The sequence below is a fragment of the Azolla caroliniana genome, unplaced genomic scaffold, assembly GCF_043228905.1.
Source record: "Azolla caroliniana isolate FFs.n. ecotype wild unplaced genomic scaffold, voAzoCaro1.0.p SCAF_2, whole genome shotgun sequence".
In the NCBI taxonomy this organism is placed as follows: Eukaryota; Viridiplantae; Streptophyta; class Polypodiopsida; order Salviniales; family Salviniaceae; genus Azolla; species Azolla caroliniana.
In genome coordinates, this window is record NW_028230437.1 from 23,532,998 (window position 1) to 23,550,138 (window position 17,141).

The 17,141-nt window shown below is 36.7% G+C and overlaps 3 protein-coding genes across 10 annotated transcripts; 2 read left to right on the plus strand and 1 right to left on the minus strand.

The window, feature by feature from the left end:
• Positions 1–227: 227 nt before the first annotated feature.
• LOC147867687 (protein PHR1-LIKE 2-like) lies at positions 228–4,615 on the plus strand. 8 transcript variants are annotated; one of them, XM_087315476.1, is made up of 7 exons: positions 228–579; positions 1,462–1,542; positions 2,238–2,314; positions 2,411–2,468; positions 2,762–2,825; positions 3,012–3,081; positions 3,614–4,615. In XM_087315476.1, the coding sequence occupies exons 3-7, from the start codon at positions 2,258–2,260 to the stop codon at positions 4,442–4,444; spliced, it is 1,080 nt and encodes a 359-aa protein (XP_087171602.1). In that variant the 5' UTR covers positions 228–579; positions 1,462–1,542; positions 2,238–2,257; the 3' UTR covers positions 4,445–4,615. The 8 variants fall into 8 exon arrangements, with proteins under 8 accessions (XP_087171602.1, XP_087171598.1, XP_087171595.1 ...); XM_087315472.1 differs by having other exon boundaries at positions 409–583; positions 1,320–1,542; XM_087315469.1 differs by having other exon boundaries at positions 409–579; positions 1,304–1,542.
• Positions 4,616–6,454: 1,839 nt separating this feature from the next.
• Positions 6,455–9,042, plus strand: LOC147867688 (uncharacterized). The gene is made up of 4 exons (XM_087315478.1): positions 6,455–6,576; positions 7,621–7,768; positions 8,057–8,133; positions 8,665–9,042. Exons 2-4 carry the CDS (start codon positions 7,656–7,658, stop codon positions 8,859–8,861), a joined length of 387 nt encoding a protein of 128 aa, XP_087171604.1. The 5' UTR covers positions 6,455–6,576; positions 7,621–7,655; the 3' UTR covers positions 8,862–9,042.
• A 1,055-nt stretch (positions 9,043–10,097) lies between these two features.
• On the minus strand, positions 10,098–15,290 carry LOC147867689 (pentatricopeptide repeat-containing protein At2g39620-like). Its single transcript, XM_087315479.1, has one exon. The coding sequence runs from the start codon at positions 14,112–14,114 to the stop codon at positions 10,194–10,196; it is 3,921 nt and encodes a 1,306-aa protein (XP_087171605.1). The 5' UTR covers positions 14,115–15,290; the 3' UTR covers positions 10,098–10,193.
• Positions 15,291–17,141: the final 1,851 nt, after the last annotated feature.

The following is a 17,141-nucleotide window of genomic DNA, read 5'->3' on the forward strand; positions in this document are numbered from 1 at the left end:
ATAGGCATATGATACGCATACACATACCCATACGCATACACCTACACCTATGCATACACATACACATACACATACACATACACACGAGCATATTCCAAGCAACAAAAGTTCTTTTGATTTTTGGCTTCTTCTTTTTGTTGTGTTTTTTTGTGCTCAAATTACAAATTTGGACCCTTTCTTCCGTTCTTTTTACTTCCTCGCTTCTCTTCTCATTTCTGCACTCCTCTGTTTTCTATCCTCTCTCAATGAACTTATTCTGATTTCTTATACAGAGCTATAAATGATCAATTTTAACAAAAGAAAAAGAAAAACAGAAAGCAATTAGGCAAATATATCCCCCCACCCCCAAAAACTAAACAATCCCAAAAAATAAAAAGGCTAAAAGAAATTTGAAAAGGGAATTTTTATACCTTCTCTCAGACAATAATCCCTTCTGAAAATGCAACATGTTTCTTCTCCTGTCTTTCTTTGGATCCCATTTTTGGTGTTGATATTCCTTCCTTCTCCACATTACTCATCTCTTGTTTCTCTACAACTACAAGAAGGCGGATAGTACACATACCAAACTGGACATTCAAGGTAACTTGCACTGCTCTTGAACCCATTTTTCAATGTATTTCCTTTCTTGTAGTTAATTTCAGCAGGTTTTTAAGATGTCGATAGTCTCTATCTCCAAATACATACTCATAGATATACGTGTTTTTATGTCCATGCGTATATGTAAATTTGCATATTGATATGTGTGTATATATATATGTGTGTGTGTGTGTGTGTGTGTGTGGATATACATGTCTGTATATGTTCATGTATGAACGGATGTATGCAAGTGTATGTCTGCCTATATATATAGATAGAGATAGATAGATTATATGATATGAGCAACATTCATTCCTGCAATACACCCAATAAAGGATGTGAATCACACAATCGTATAATGATTAGAAAAAGCAATGACATTGAAGATTTATCTGTACTTCAGAGTAATATTTTTGTGTTTAGGTTCATTGGTACATGTACTTAATATTTTTGTTTTATGGTTCATTTAAACATTTACTTTGTTTGAATCTATTTTATCAAGTTATCATTGATTTGATGCGGCAGGATACTAAGCTTGCTACACTTTAGATCAATCATTTGAGATTTTAAATTGGATATGTATATCTATGGATAAGTATGGACATGTATGGACGGGGTATGTATCAATATCTATATCTGAGAATGTGTGTATGTATATTATGTACATGAGTGTGTGCGTACATGGAATTCAAGACCAAACAGATGTCTAAAATTAATAATATGCTAGTTTTGGCCAGTAGGACATGTATCAGATTGAAAAATGTAGAGCCACAGGGGCAGTCTTTTCACATCAAAGGCAAGATTTTAGTGGGAAAATGCAAGAGTTTAGTGGAGAAATGCAAGGGAATGCTATATGCAGAGATGGGTCTGTGGTTCTTTCTACAGATCCGAAGCCAAGATTGCGATGGACAGCAGAACTCCATGAGAGATTTGTTGATGCAGTTTCTCAGCTTGGTGGAGCTGATAGTAAGTCCATGATCTATCATATCATTAGATAGATTAATGCATATTATAAGAGTTAATAAGAGATTCTTTATAGTAAGTTTTCTTCATAGTTTTTTGAGAAGCCAATTGGCCTGAATTAGCTTACACCTTTCTTTTCTTCAGAATTCACTTACTGTTTTTAAAATTTAATAGAAATGACAAGAGATCGTTACCTTTATTTACTTCATAGTTAGTGCGTGTTCTCAGTAGCTTACATCTTTCTTTTCGTCATAATTAATGTTTTTTTGCAGATTGGCTCATCTTTCTTTTCTTCATGATTGTTCTCTCTTTTCAGAAGCTTATGGGGTTGTATTTGCTATGAATTGCTTTTTCTTCATAATCAATGTTACTTTCTAGACTCTTATAGGGCTGAATCCACCTTATTTGATAGTGTTCTTGGCAGTTGATATTGTTTGTGAAAGCTTTGTAGGGCTGCACTTATAGCTTATACCTTCATTTTCTTCATCAAGGTTACTTGTTTTCAAAAGTTGCTAACTTTTAAACCTTCCTCTTCTTCATAATCAATGATTGTTAATCCAAATCTTATTTTAATGTCTTTTATCACATTTAAAATCTTATTTTAAGGTCTTTTATCACATTTAAAATCTTATTTTAAGGTCTTTTTGTGCTTCTTTGATAGCACTAAGTAACTAACAAACATCCGGGTCCCCCTGTAGAGGCCACCCCAAAAGCTGTAATGAAAGTGATGAATGTCAAAGGTCTCACATTATACCATCTCAAGAGCCATCTTCAGGTTTAGTTTTATGGGATCTATGTGGCGTTTGACCGTGTGTTCTGATACAATTTATACATCATAATCTTACAATGTCTATATATTGTTTTTGTATAGAAATATCGCCTTGGAAAGCAGCCTCATAGAGAAACCACTCCTGACACTGCTATGCCTGGTAAATAGTTTGTCTTTGAGAGTGGAAAATCACCAAATCAACCCCAACCTTTTGTGGGTATTTACTGAAATATCACTAAGTTTACAAAACTACTAGAATACCCCTAAGTGTAAGTGCTACTTTTCTAAAACCTCAGTGGTATTCTACTAAATATCCAACAACTTTGGGTGGAGGTGGGTATCTTGGTGTGTTTTTCTCCCTTATTTTGTTTATGCAGATGGCAATCAACATTCTGAATTTATAGTAGGAAAAATATTCACTCCAAACTTTGAATTGATCTAAACTAAGTTCAGGAGATTTAGGAGCATCTGGAGGTGCAATTGTGGCTCAAAACACACTGAACCCAAATGGTTCTGAGTGAGTAACTCCTCTTCATTTTATGTGATGAATTCGAAGAGTGACTGTTATATTATGCTAAGATTTTTCTTCAAAATTTTGGATGATTTACTTTATGATTATGCAAAGTGTTTGCATTATTGGTAGGAATAAATGGAATAGCCATATAACAATTTTGCTAAGATTTTTGATAATTTTTTTCCCCAGTAATGTACATATTACTGAAGCTATACGGCTTCAAATGGAAGTACAGCGAAAGCTTCATGAGCAATTGGAGGTAAAGCTATAACTGATCAAAACACCATATTTTACATGTGTACATATGCCCATAATACATCTGTATGGTTATGTATATGCTCATAATATGTTTGTATGGTTATGTGTATCGACATCGTACACATATTTGGTTATGCATTTGCACGTCGTTCTCATGTGTGGCTATGCATATGCACATCGTACATAGTTATGGCTATGCATATGCGCATCAAATGTAGTTATGGTCATGCATATGCACATCGTACATGTCTATAGTTGTGCATATGCATAACCAAATATGTGTACGATGTGCATATGCACCTCGAACTTGTGTAAGGTTATGCATGCTCATCATACACATGCATGATTATGCATATGCTTATCCTAAGTGTGCATGGTTATGCATATCGTAAGCTTCCCTACATATGTATGGTTATGGATATGCTCATAGTGTGTATATGTGGTTTATGCATCTGATTGTAACACACCCAATACATGTACTCCATTTTTGCCCACCATCTTGCCATGTTTCTTCCTCCCAATTCTTTGTTCAGGTCCAACGACTCTTGCAAGTGCGTATTGAAGCACAAGGGAGATACTTACAATCCATACTTGAGAAAGCACAACAAACCCTAGCTGGTCAGACAGTTACAAATGATGGTCTTGAAGTAGCTCGGGCTGAACTCTCGGACTTAGCAACAAAGGTTTCAAATGAATGCTTGAATCCTAGCTTCTCATTGGTTATCTCCGATGTTTCGAACAGTGTTTCCGAACGTCGGGTACCTGAGAATGATCAAGACATTGCGGAATGCTCACCCAAAAGTTGCCTTACTCACGTTACGAATGAGAGGTCGGAGCATGGTTGCTCTAGAGATATCTTCCAGAACTTGACAAAAAGGTCGAGATTATTTCTAGGAAATTCGGAAGGGCTTGTTAACCGGAGCGGCAACGATGAAGAAGATCTGAAACCAAACGAGGGCATTTTGAATGGGGATATTTGCTCCGTAGGCGAAAGGGTATCAAGCTCATTGTGTGGTTGGAATGCGTCAGATAGAGAGATAGCTCAACATGGGGAAGTATATAGGAATGTGTGTAATAAAACATTTGATTTGGTTGAAGATTTTAGTATAGTAAAAGAAGAAGGTGAGAAGTGCTTTCGTAGTATTGGGAGGCCAGAGCCTCGCAGAGCTGGCTTATCGGCCGAGCAAGTTCTCACCCTGTCGAACTCGTACAAGAATAGTTTAATAGCAACAGCTGGGTTTGGAAATAAGCTTTCTACTTGCAATCCAAAGATTGGAAAAGGATTGGACTTGAACATGGATAGCGACGTGAATAAAGTGGGTATACAGGAATTCGATCTCAATGGCTACATTAATGGAAGTTAGCCAATGAAGATATTTTAGATTATTCTTTTGTCTATGTTTGTGAATTAGATAGCCCTTTTTTTGTAAGGTTAGGTGGAGAGTATATATGCCATACTAATTCATTTTTTCTTCCTGTAGATTTCATAGTTTCTAGATTCTTCTTGTAAGAACAAAGCTCCCTTGGTTTGCGAATGCTGTATTAATTATCATGTTGTTGTTTGTTCTTGTCTGAGATGAATCCGAAACGATTTGGGGTACGTGGGTCATTGCAACTTTACCAGTCTCGACATAAATGGAAATGGCTCCTAGACTTATCCAAGGGTCATATGTATAGATATCATGGCAGCATTGTCACCCAAACAGTATGATAATTCGTGTGCCAGAGTAACGCTTGCCATTGACGAAAATCTCCTCCATGGCTCGAGTAGAAAATAAGAATAGGTCGCACCATTTCTGAGCTTATAGTGGAACACGACATAGAGATCAATTCCATGTCATGTGTCATCGATGCATGTGATTATAACATGAATTTGTGATGTAGGGCATTCTTCATTCTTTTGTTTTCCCTTTGCTAGCTTTGTTGTGATTTATCATTATTTTTGTATTTGCTTGGAATGTATAGAGGGCTTTAGATGAACAAACCCTTGGTAGGCCACAAAGAATCAATTAAGGCATTTTCAAAGGCATCCCCTTAGATCCCCACTTTTATAATAATGGAAGGTGGCCCCCCCTACTCACGATATATGGCTTAAGTACCCCACTTTGGGCCTAAGAATTATAAACCTCTTGGTTATTAGAGGTTATGTTTGTCTTTAACATTAGTGCATTCAGAGTTTGTTGTACTTGTGTCTTGAGTGTGAGAGATGTGAATTCAAGTTTGAAGAGGATCACAAGCTATGGCTCTCTTGTTTTGTTTGTGTGAACATGCAACTCCATGTCGATGAAAAAAGAGATGTGCAAACCAAACCATGAAGCCTAGTATGCTGTTCCAATAGACATTGGACAAGCGTCATTTTGATCCATGACATAACCTTTTGAGTTCCACATTAAGAGGCAAACTCTTTGGTGATCATGTGGCATTTACCTATTGTTGTGAAAAGCAATACCACCCTTGTGACTTTGTGGCTTAAATGATACAAAAGAACTATGAACAATGATAGATGCAATTCTTGAGCAAACAAAAGAAGGGAATGTGTCCATGGCTAGAAATATTTTGTCCTTCGTCGGAAAGCCCTCGAAAGTTAGGAGATCACTCCACTCAAGTCACTTCTCACACTATTGGAATGTTGTAGCAGTAAGAGGAGCAATAATGGTGAACTAGGGTACATTAGGGATTGATTACCCAACAACCCATTGGTGCAAAGTGATATTGCTAGTTCTGAAGCCTATTAGACAAGTTCAATAGTTATGACAAGCTTTTGAGCGGCTTTTTGCAACACTTCCAACTTTGTGTCCAAAATGTTGAAGATGATGCAATGACTCGATTGCAGAGTAAAGTCAACAACCAAACAACTGACAAAGTGTTGCATCAATGATCTTTAATTTGGTGAGGGAATCATGCAGACAATAAGCAAACAAGAGATTTGCCAATAACGCTAGCTTTTTAGGGCAGAATTGATCAGAATACTGGAGAAAAGTTTAGAAATTGATCAGGATAGTATCCAAGAGGGGTATTATGGTAATTTACTATAAGCACAGTGCTATGATAGACAATGTACTTTTACCATAGCGTGTGTTATACCATAAATTGTTATGAGATCTTCACAAAATCTCAAGTGTGCTTAGCCAAATGCCCAACAATTGTCTGCCAAGTACTCGAATGCCCCCCCCCCCCCATATGTAGTGCACCTTCTAAGAGTAGCGATATGTATTAGAGTTTACTATGCTACAAACTTCAAAGTATTCTAGTAATTACAACAAGGCAGCTTCTTGGTTTTATACACTAAGAGTATGTGTATAGAGTATAAATACATACTAGTGTATACATACATACTACTCTTACTGTTGTACGTACATACTGCTACACATATTGTACTAAGTTGTGTGTGTGTGTGTGTGTTAGTTCTTTCTGTGAGAGGAAGAGTTTTTGTGTGGGCAGTGTAAGGCCCGATTCTCTGCTCTCTGTCCTGTTTCTGTTCTCTGCAAATATTGAGGTATTTTCTTTCTCTCCCTGTGCCTTTTTGTATTTTTCCATTTCATTTGAAACTCATAAGTTCATATTCTGTTCTGTTCTGTATTGTATTGTATTGTATTGTATTGTATTGTGCTCTGCTCTGGTAGGGGCTGTTGTATTGTGTGAGATAGAACAGAAGAAGGAGAAGACATGTTTACGTCCATTGAAAACCTTGGAATGGGTGTATGAGAAAAGAAAGAAAGAAATATTAACGTTTTCTGAGGCCAAAATTGGCCCATGAGACAATTGGTGTACAATAAAATAGGGTGTTTACCCAATCATCGAAATACAAATAAAAATAGGAGGAGAATATGAGGGGTAAGCTAGATTATATTTAATTATCTTGAGGCCATATGGGACGAACATTATCGTTATCATATTTACTTTTATGGAGTGACTTGGAAGGCATATGAGAGAGAACAATAAGAAGAAAGACGAAAGATAAAGAAGATGATGATAATCATCATATTTACTTCCATGAGATGAATTGGAAGGCCTATAAAAGACTAAGAAGAAGAAGAAGAAGAAGAATATAAAGCTTAGATACAATCAAATGTTTTATTTTCTCTGCCTTTCTACAGCCTTCACGTGGATTAGAACCTTTTTTTTCTCATAGATAACTTTGGTGGGTTGCAAGCGTTGGGATAATCTGTCATTCCATATCATTTTAGATCAACATCAGGAATAGACCCTCGTTAACGGCAATCCATGATGCACCAGGGTTCAAATCTCACTCTATATACACTGTATTACTAGATGCTTGAATCGCAGAATGTAGATGTTGGATGCATGACCTTTTGTTCTTCACAGGAAAACCTTAACCAACCGAGCTACAGCCGCCTGGGCATTTTTCATTTCTCTCTCTTTCTCTCTCCATGCGCGCTGCTTGAAAATGTTGCTCTTACCTCCAAGAACCATAATATACAGGAATTATATTTATCTACCTCCCATTGTTTTTTTGCAATTTCTAATGAGGCATACACTTGAAACTAACCAGAGAGGGGATTTTTGGTTGTGAAGATAGTTCCACTGTCGTTTTGATATCTTCACTCACACGGAATGGCAACGATGATGGAGTTGGGCTCTGAGGAGGACCCTCGTGCATCCACATTCTCATTTGTTGATGAAGATCACACGCTTGGAAATTCTCTACGATATATATTGAATCATGAGTAAGTTTATCCTTCTTCTCTTTTTTCTCCTCTGTCAGGCTATCATTGTTTTCATTTGTGAGAAGGATCATATATGTTGATTTTTCTGGTTGTATCAAGATATGGTTGTAAGCACTTGGCTTAAATTTTTGGTTATATGTTTCCCATCATGCGGCTCAATTGAAAAGCTAATGAATAATTTAAAGTGATGCAATTTTGGGGTTCTGTGCTCGGACTGAATTAGTTTTTGTTACATGTTACAAAGTTTGAATTTATCTGATCATTTTTCTTTTACATGCTTTTGTGTAGCCCTCGAGTTGAGTTTTGTGGATACAGTGTCCCGCATCCATCAGAAAATCGTGTCAACCTTAGAATTCAAACAACAGGTTCTCTTCCGATACACTGCGAGTGAGGAATACATGGTTATTGAATTCTATCTAGATTTTGGTTTTTAGATCAACATACATTTAATAGCAAAAGCTCTTAATTATAGGCCAGCAAAAAGAAAGGAAATTCCTTTTTTGAGTTGTTTTACTTTATTCTTTGAATTATTTCCTCAAGTTTCTTGTTATTTTCTCTAATGTGCATTCGTCCCCCAAAGTTTTCTTTATATCTCCAATAGCACCTATGTATTCATTATTTCTTCTATTGCCGTTCAATTATATGTGCTACTTGAACAATTCATGCAGTCAATTCATTTCCTCTATTGCCTGTCGATTATATATGCAATTTGAGTGATTTATTTGGTCAATTCGTTTCTTCTCTCTTTCTGGAGGTCTACTCCTGGGGATTTTCGGAAAGAATGAAAACTCTGGGGAATTTGGAAGTATATTAACAATAGTCCAATGTCTTGTGAATTTCGACAAGAAAAATACTATTGAAATCTGGATTGATTTTTCTTATTTTTGGTTTTATAGGAGATCCGGCCAAGGATGTCCTGAAAGATGCATTGCAAGATCTGGTAGCAATGTGTCAGCATGTGAGGACAACATTCGATGCTGCGGTCAACCAACATAAACTCGCGAAAGGGGTTAGCGAAGTGAGTATGAAGTCGGACTTGACTGAACCCACATCTAGCCAGAGCAAGGCCTCACAGAAGAAGATAAAAAAGTGAAAAACATGGTTTTTTAGTTTTCTTTCCTATCTAGAGTTGTTTTGAAGACAAAGACAAGTTTCTACAAAAATGATCAGATATACAAATTCTTGTTAAACATGAATATGACTAATTGGACTATAATATAGGGTAATTAGAGCAAATTTTTAGGTAAGTTAATGGGGATTGAAGCATTGCTACATATTGTTGTAAATATTGTTTGTGTATTAGTATGATGGTGAACTGAGAGGAAATGGAAACACAAAAGAGAGGAATAATTTGAAATTGAGTTCTATTGAAAGAGTCAAATTTGAGAAACTGGTTATTCATGATGGATTATTACTAAACTATGTTAATTGCTTTACTTTCTTTAGCAAACATAAATCAATATACCAAGGACATAATTCATAATACCCTTAATATGAATAGTATTTGGAGATGCTTGCATGTGATAGATGTCCTTACAGTGGAACCTTGTTTGTCCTTCTACCCCATTATGTTCACAAAACTAGATCAAATCATCAACTCAATTTTCTTGTCAAACACAATCTCATTTTATGTACCCACATTGAACATAACTGCATACTCAAGAACAACTATACGAAATTGTCCCTAATCACCTTGTATGGCCGAATCATTAGTAATTCACCATATTGATGGTCATCTATCAATTCACACCTCGTGCAGATAGGTGCTGCAGTTTCAATTCCAGCCCAATGGTATCAAGATGGATGGTTCCATTGTGAAGGGAGTAGCCTACAATAAGCCGTCTCTTTTGGCATCATTAGAAATAGTTCTAAAACACAGAATATTTGGAATGCATTAAGTAATATCCAAGCAAGAAATATGCATGTCCATAATGAGCCACACCTTGAGTGTTAGGTAACCAAGTTTGAAAAGGAAAGACATGTTCTACAACATAAGATATAAGAAAACCTAAATAGATAACAACTTTGGCTGTTATATGATACAACTTATAAGTTAAAACCTAAATGTCCGAGGGTCTCTCTGCAAAACCTGAAGTGTGGGTCCTTTCCTGTTGTTATGCATTGGATCCTACATAGACCACAGGACAAGGGACAAAGGAATTCACTAGTGGTCGAGACTTGGGATTCACAGTTATTTAACTAGATCGTTATGATTTGTTGTAAAAGAAACTGTGATTTTGATATAGACTTGGGTGTTTGAAGATGATATTAATCTTGAAAGAATAATAATATCTTCAAAGAAAATGGAAAGTATCAAAAGTATCCTTCATAATTAGGGTCATATTGATTCAAACTGATAATATACATTAATGTACTGATAACCTACCATGATTCATGTACTTCACTGTTACCTCACATGCTTCACTCAAGAGGCATTGTTTTGGTTTACCTTCATCGCACTTTCGAATGCGTCTTTTCCAAGAGCCACATTTCCACAATCTCGACAAAAACTTAAGATACTATGCCACACCACAAGATTAGCACAAAATGGCAACTTTTTTGCCATTTGGATTGCCTTGTGTATATCTCCTTTGCGACAAAGGAGATAAACCATCCCCGTAGCATGTTTCAATGTTGGTGCAATGCCATATTCTTTAGTCATGACCTCAAGATACATGTGGCTATTATAAAACAAGCCAACCTGACCACATGCATTTAGTACAATAAGAAAGGTAACTTCACTTGGTCTAACACCTTGTCCGAGGATTTTACGAAATAGATGGAGAACCTTTCCATTTTCTCCAAGCTGTGAATATCCTGTAAGAAGTGCATTCCAAGAGACTATGTCCCCAACTTGGGCCTTTTCTCGCACTTTAAATGCTTCTCCAAGCAAGCCACACTTAGCATACATATCGATTAAAGTATTGCCAACCATACCAGTACATCTGTGCGATAGCAATCCTTTTTTTTCCATTTCAGAATGTATCTCTTGACCCTTCTTTATTACTCCTAGATTGCTACAAGCTTGCAGGCTACAAATAAATGTCACAAGATTTGGGCAGACACGTTCAAGCTGCATCCTTTCAAAAGATTTCAATGCTTCCTCTCCATGGCCATGTTTTACATGCCCTGTGATTAGTGCTGTCCAAGATACAACATTTCGGATCGGAAGCTTAATAAAAACTTCCTCTACCTTAGAAAACATTCCAAGTTCGAAATAGGTATCAACTAAAGTATTACTGATAAGAGGGTTGGTCCCAACAATGTTCCTTTGGTTGAGTATTGCATGTATTTCTCCACATTTCTTGGACGATTTTATGTCTCCGCATGCTTTCAAGCTGCCCAAATATGTGACAGCATTTGGAAACATGCCTTCAAGTTGCATTTGCTCAACGCACTCAAGTGCTTTTTCACCATGCCCATGTTCAGCATACCCTGTTATTAGCACATTCCATGACACAACATCACGACAAATGGGAAGTTTATCAAAAATATCATGTGCTACGGTGAGAATGCCACATTTAGCATACATGCCCATCACAGCATTGCTTGCAATTATGTCTCTGTCCAATAAACCCATTCTTTCAATATCCATGTGTATGTTTTGCCCTTTGTTCAATGCTCCTGTCATGCCACATGCTTTCAAAATAGAAACCAAAGTGAAAGCATCAGGAGAAATACCTTCAAGGTGCATAAGGTCGAAACATTCAATGGCTTTATCACCATGTCCATGTTCAACATATCCCATAATTAGTGATGTCCATGAGGAAACGTCTCGTGCCCAAAGCTTATCAACCAAGTTCCGTGCTTCTTCAAGAAAGCCACACATTGCATACATATGGACTAACTCGTTGCCAATGATAGAAAAGTCTCCTTCAAAATTACCAATGCATCCAATTTGACAATGCAATTCTTTGCCTTTAACTATGGCTTCTATACTCTCACATGCTTTCAAAATGGAGATAAAAGTAATGGCATTGGGAGAGATACCTTCGGATTGCATCTGCTCAAAACACCTCAGAGCTTGTTCGCAATGTCCACATTCTACATATCCTTTGATGATTGTGGTCCATGAAATAACATTCCGATCAAAGCTATTGCCAAAAATTTCTTCAGCTTTTTCGATGAAACCAAATTTGGCATACATATTGATCAAGGCATTTCTAACAACAGGATCTCTCCCCAGTGGCCCCATCTTGTCAATGTCAGAATGAATGTTTTGACCTTTCTTTATATCACCAATGTTAGCACAAGCTTTTAAGCTACAGACATAAGAAACACTATCAGGAGAGACGCCATCGAGCTGCATATGCTCAAAACACATGATTGCTGCTTCATTGTGGCCATATTCCACATATCCGGTGATTAATACATTCCATGAGACTGTATCTCTAACCTGGATACTTTCAAAGGTTCGCCGCGCCTCATGCAGAAAGCCGCATTTTGCATACATATCTATCAATGTGTTTCCAATAGAAATATTGGCTTCTGATAATCCCTTCTTCTCAATCTCAATATGTATTTCATGGCCCTTATCAATGGCCCCTATGTTTCCACAAGCTTTCAAGCTCCAAACAAAACTCAGAGTATTTAGAAGGACACCCTCAAGTTGCATGTGTTTAAAATACTTGACTGCTTCTTCATTATTGTCTTGTTCAACATATCCTGAAATAAGTGCATTCCATGACACGGAGTTTCGAGCAGGCAATGTATCAAACACTTCCAAAGCCTCCATAAATAAACCACATTTGATATACATATCAACCAAATTGTTACCAATGTTAAGATCTTCCTGTACCAATGCTCTCTTCTCAACCTCAGCATGTATTTCTTGACCCTTGTCCATGGCATATATATTCCCACATGCTTTTAAGATGTAAATTAGAGTGAGAGTACTTGAGAGGACACCCTCAGCTTGCATACTATCAAAGTGTTTGAGTGCTTCAACGCTCTTTCCCTGATCAATATAACCAGTAATAAATGTAGTCCATGGGGTTACTCCACGAATGGGAAGAACATCGAACACTTCCTGTGCTTTAGTTAGACACCCACACTTCATATACATGTTGACCATGGCATTACCCACAAACACATCTTTATATAAAATACCTCTCCTTTCAATCTCGATATGTATTTGACACCCCTTGTTAATAGTTTTGAGGGTGCCACAGCATTTCAAGATACAAACAAATGTCAATGCATCTGGAAAGATACCCTCCAGTTGCATTTGTTCAAAGCATGTTATTGCTTGTTCATCATGTCCATGGTCAGAATACCCTGAAATGAGTGATGTCCACGTGATGACATTTCGAACTGAAAGCTCATTAAATATAACTTTCGCTTTTTCCAGGAAGCCACACTTGGCATAAATATCAACCAATGTATTGACAAGAACAATATCTCTTTCCAAAGTTCTTTTCCCTTTTATCTGAGTATATATCTCATCAACCTTGTCTATTGCACTGATGTTACCACAAGCCTTCAGACAGGATGCAAATGTATGAGCATTTGGAGACACACTAGCAGCTTTCATCTCTTCAAAATATTCAAGTGCTTTCATAGAAGCCCCATGTTCAACACACCCTGCAATGAGAGCAGTCCAGGAAACTACATCCCTGATAGAAAGCCTATTGAAAACTTTTGCTGCTTTCTCAACCAAGCCATGTTTGCAATACATATTAACCAAGGCATTACCAGCAGTAACTTCTTTTTCCAGAAACCCATTCCCTTCAATCTCGACATGTAGTTCTTGACCTTTTCTTGTCTCTCCAATAATACCACATGCTTTCAAGCTGCAAACAAATGTAACATTGTTCGGAGAAACACCCTCCAATCGCATTCGATCAAAACATCTAACTGCCTCTTCACCATGACCATAGTCAGTATATCCTGTTATTAGTGCCGTCCATGAGACTACATCCCGAATAGAAAGTTCATCTAATAGGTTTTGTGCCTTTGAGAGCGAACCACACTTTGTATACATGTCAACCAATGTATTAGTAACAAAGAGATCAGTCATCAATAAACCTCTTTTTGAAATATCCGAATGTAATTCAACCCCTTTGTTAAAGTCTTTCAGCATCGTACAAGCTCTCAATAGTGCTACATAGGTGTGTCCAGTGATACACAAAGAATCATCCTTTCCCAATTTCTTATACAAGGCTAGACCATCATGTAGTTTTCCACATTTGATATAACCAGTAATAAGAGAATTCCAAGACAAGGAGTTTGTGTTTACCAGCCTATCAAAAACCTGTTGAGCATCATCCATTCGAGAAATTTTTATCATTTCTACAGAAAGGTAGTTTCCACATGATGGGTCACCTTCAAGCACAAACTTGTGCATATCTGTATGTGTAAGATTATACTAACACCCATTCTTATTCACAAGATTCTCTTTCTCTTATTCACAGAGGTTAATAGGTGTTTCCATTTTTCCCATTGTAGTCTTACTAAGTTTGGATTAAATACATGAAAGCACATTCATATATAGTCATTCCTGTGCGAAAATTCGTACCTGAAAATGAGCATTTCTGGAAAAGGAGGCACAAACCAGAAAAAAAACACGACCTTCACTTACATTGCTTCTTATCCATAATACTGGAATGTGGACATTCTATGTAACTCCACCATATATAGCCATTCTTATGGTGAATTCAATATAGAAATGTGGATAGATAGGAAAACCACATACGATTGTCCCTTGTTCATAATACTAGAATATCCATATTTTTATGCAATTCCACCTTTCTATAAAAGTGGGTATTTCTGGGGAAGAGACCCAAAACAGATTCTTGACCACAACACTGGAATGTGGAATTTTCAAGTTAACTCCACGCTAGAAATGTGGATAATTTCAGGAAAAGAAGAAGACATGAAAAAACCCAACATGTTTACTTACATTGCCTCCTGTTTCAATTTGCCATCGCCATACTTGAGATATAGACATTTCAGGAAAAGAGGTAGAAACCATGGTAACCGGAATAAATGTACTTGCATTGCACCTTGTTTCCAGCACTGGAATGTGGGTTTTTCATGGGATTCCACCATACTAGAATTGTTTACCGTTCTGGAAAATATAGAAAAACCCAACACTCCCATGCTATAAATGTGAATTTTTTCTGGAAATGATGGGCAAATCATGAAAACCCACAAAATCTACTTACATTTGCTTCTTGTTCCTAACACTGGAATGTAGATGTTTTCATTAGATTCCACCGTACTAGAAATGTGGATATGAACACAGCATATGAGTCCACGCCATTCAACTTAAATTGCTTATTGAGGCCAACATTGGAATGTGTAGGATTTTTCATGCAACTCGACCAAGCTCTAAATGTGCTATTTACAGAAAAAGAGGAACAAAAAAACACAGGAAATGGATCCACAAAAGTCCACTTACATTGCTCATTGTGGCCAATACTGGGAAATGTGGACTTACCAAATAGCTCCACCATGCTATAAATGTTTATACATCCCAGAAGTGCGAGACATGAACATGGAATGTGATCGCCCAACAGAGAGAAACTCCATAGATTGTTTTAGTCTCATGGTAACTATTGGGAAATCTACAAAAAATATACATAAATTTCAAAAATTTCAGAAATATCCCTAAGACTCAAGAGGTGGGTAACTAAAAATTCCATGGATTGTTTTAGTCTCATAGTAAATATTGGGAAATCTACCAAAACTACACATAACTTTCCGAAATTTCAAAAATACCCCTAAGAGGTGGGTGGGTTGCAAGTGACTAATAAAAAAAAGAAGGGGGGGGGGGGGGGGGGGGGCAAAAAGGAACAAAGCTCATATAGTTGTAACTTTATCGGTAAGGTTGTCCAGTGGAAACCAAAAGGTCATGTGTTCAACCCCTACATTTTGTGGTGGCATCTAGTAAATTACGAAAACATATGTGCCAAGCCTACCAAGAAAGTAAATAGAGGAAAGAAGAGATGGCTAGCTAGATATATAGATATGTGTGTTTATCAGCTTGTTTGACTCATACTACATTCTACTATGGCATCTGGTTTGGACGGGTGTCTATTCCAACAATAACTACATTCAACCAAGACCCATTTCTTGTAGTGTGTTCCATTTGGTTGGTTGCCCATTGAATCTCCAAAAGGTCGTTGAGTTGTTTTGTGTCATCTGAACTTGGAGAATAGGTAAGTGGGAATACGACTTATCTCTAGGGTGCCGAGTTGATAAGAAAACAATAGTTTACATCCTTTTGTAAAGATGGTAATGCAATCAACTCACTCGTAAAACTATAAAAAGAAGAATAAATGAGAATAGTGTGTAGTTTATAAGATTTATGATGAAGAACGTAAGCGCATGGGTTCAATCTTTAATGACATTTGTAACATCAACCAAGGTAAAGTATGTCTTGCAACTAAATTAAGCCACAATAGAAGAAAGTAAACACAACATGAAAATATTGGCTCTATAATTATGTGCTTTTACGTGTATTCAAAAACTTAAAATTGATTTGCCAACATGTTTGAGTACTTGAATTAAAACACGTAAAAGCAATAGTCTATGTAGATTTAACTCTTGTATAACGTAGCCATAAGTTTGTCACTTGGATTTTTAAGTAACAAATTTGAGGTTACAATCATTGAAAATGCATATTGATAGTCTTGTCATAAACATATGGGATCACCTTCACCAATCCAATGTTTGAAAACCACATCATTCCTTTAAGGCAATGCTAAAAAGAGAGAATAGAGTATATTAAATTTCCCTAATATTATTTATGACATAAGTCAAACAACGTGGGTGCGCTTTGAACTTAACACATGACAGACATAATGTTAGCATGGGCTATTTTATGGTCTATCAATGCTTGAGGTACGAAGTAAAAAACTAGTAACTTCAATATGTTTTGTTACATAAGCAATAATAAAGGCACTTATATTTTAGAAATGTATAGTCCAAACAAGATCATGGAGTGCATGCACAAATGGATGGAAGCTTAACAAAGGAAAAATGAAGAGAGGAACGCATAATCATCTCCCTTTTTACCACCATATTACAAGCATCAAATCTTTTCCGAAGTGGCATTCTACATTTGACATATTTTCACTTTAATGCCAATAAGAGAAAGCACATGCATGCTATGTCAGCCTTTTTTGCAGAAAATGTGCTAAAACAAGAGATTATTTGCATGATACATAGGGACTTTGCTCCTTGTATTCTTATAACAATCCAAACATAAATAAAGTTCTACGCCTTCCACTGGATGTAGTAGGTTGAATAGTAGTAATACAGTTAAACAAATTTTCTCAAGCAATGGATTGAATGTAGGTAAGAATTGGATGCTTTCTGCACCCTCAGGGTATGGCTCTACATGTCAAGATCAATTCTCCACTCTTTT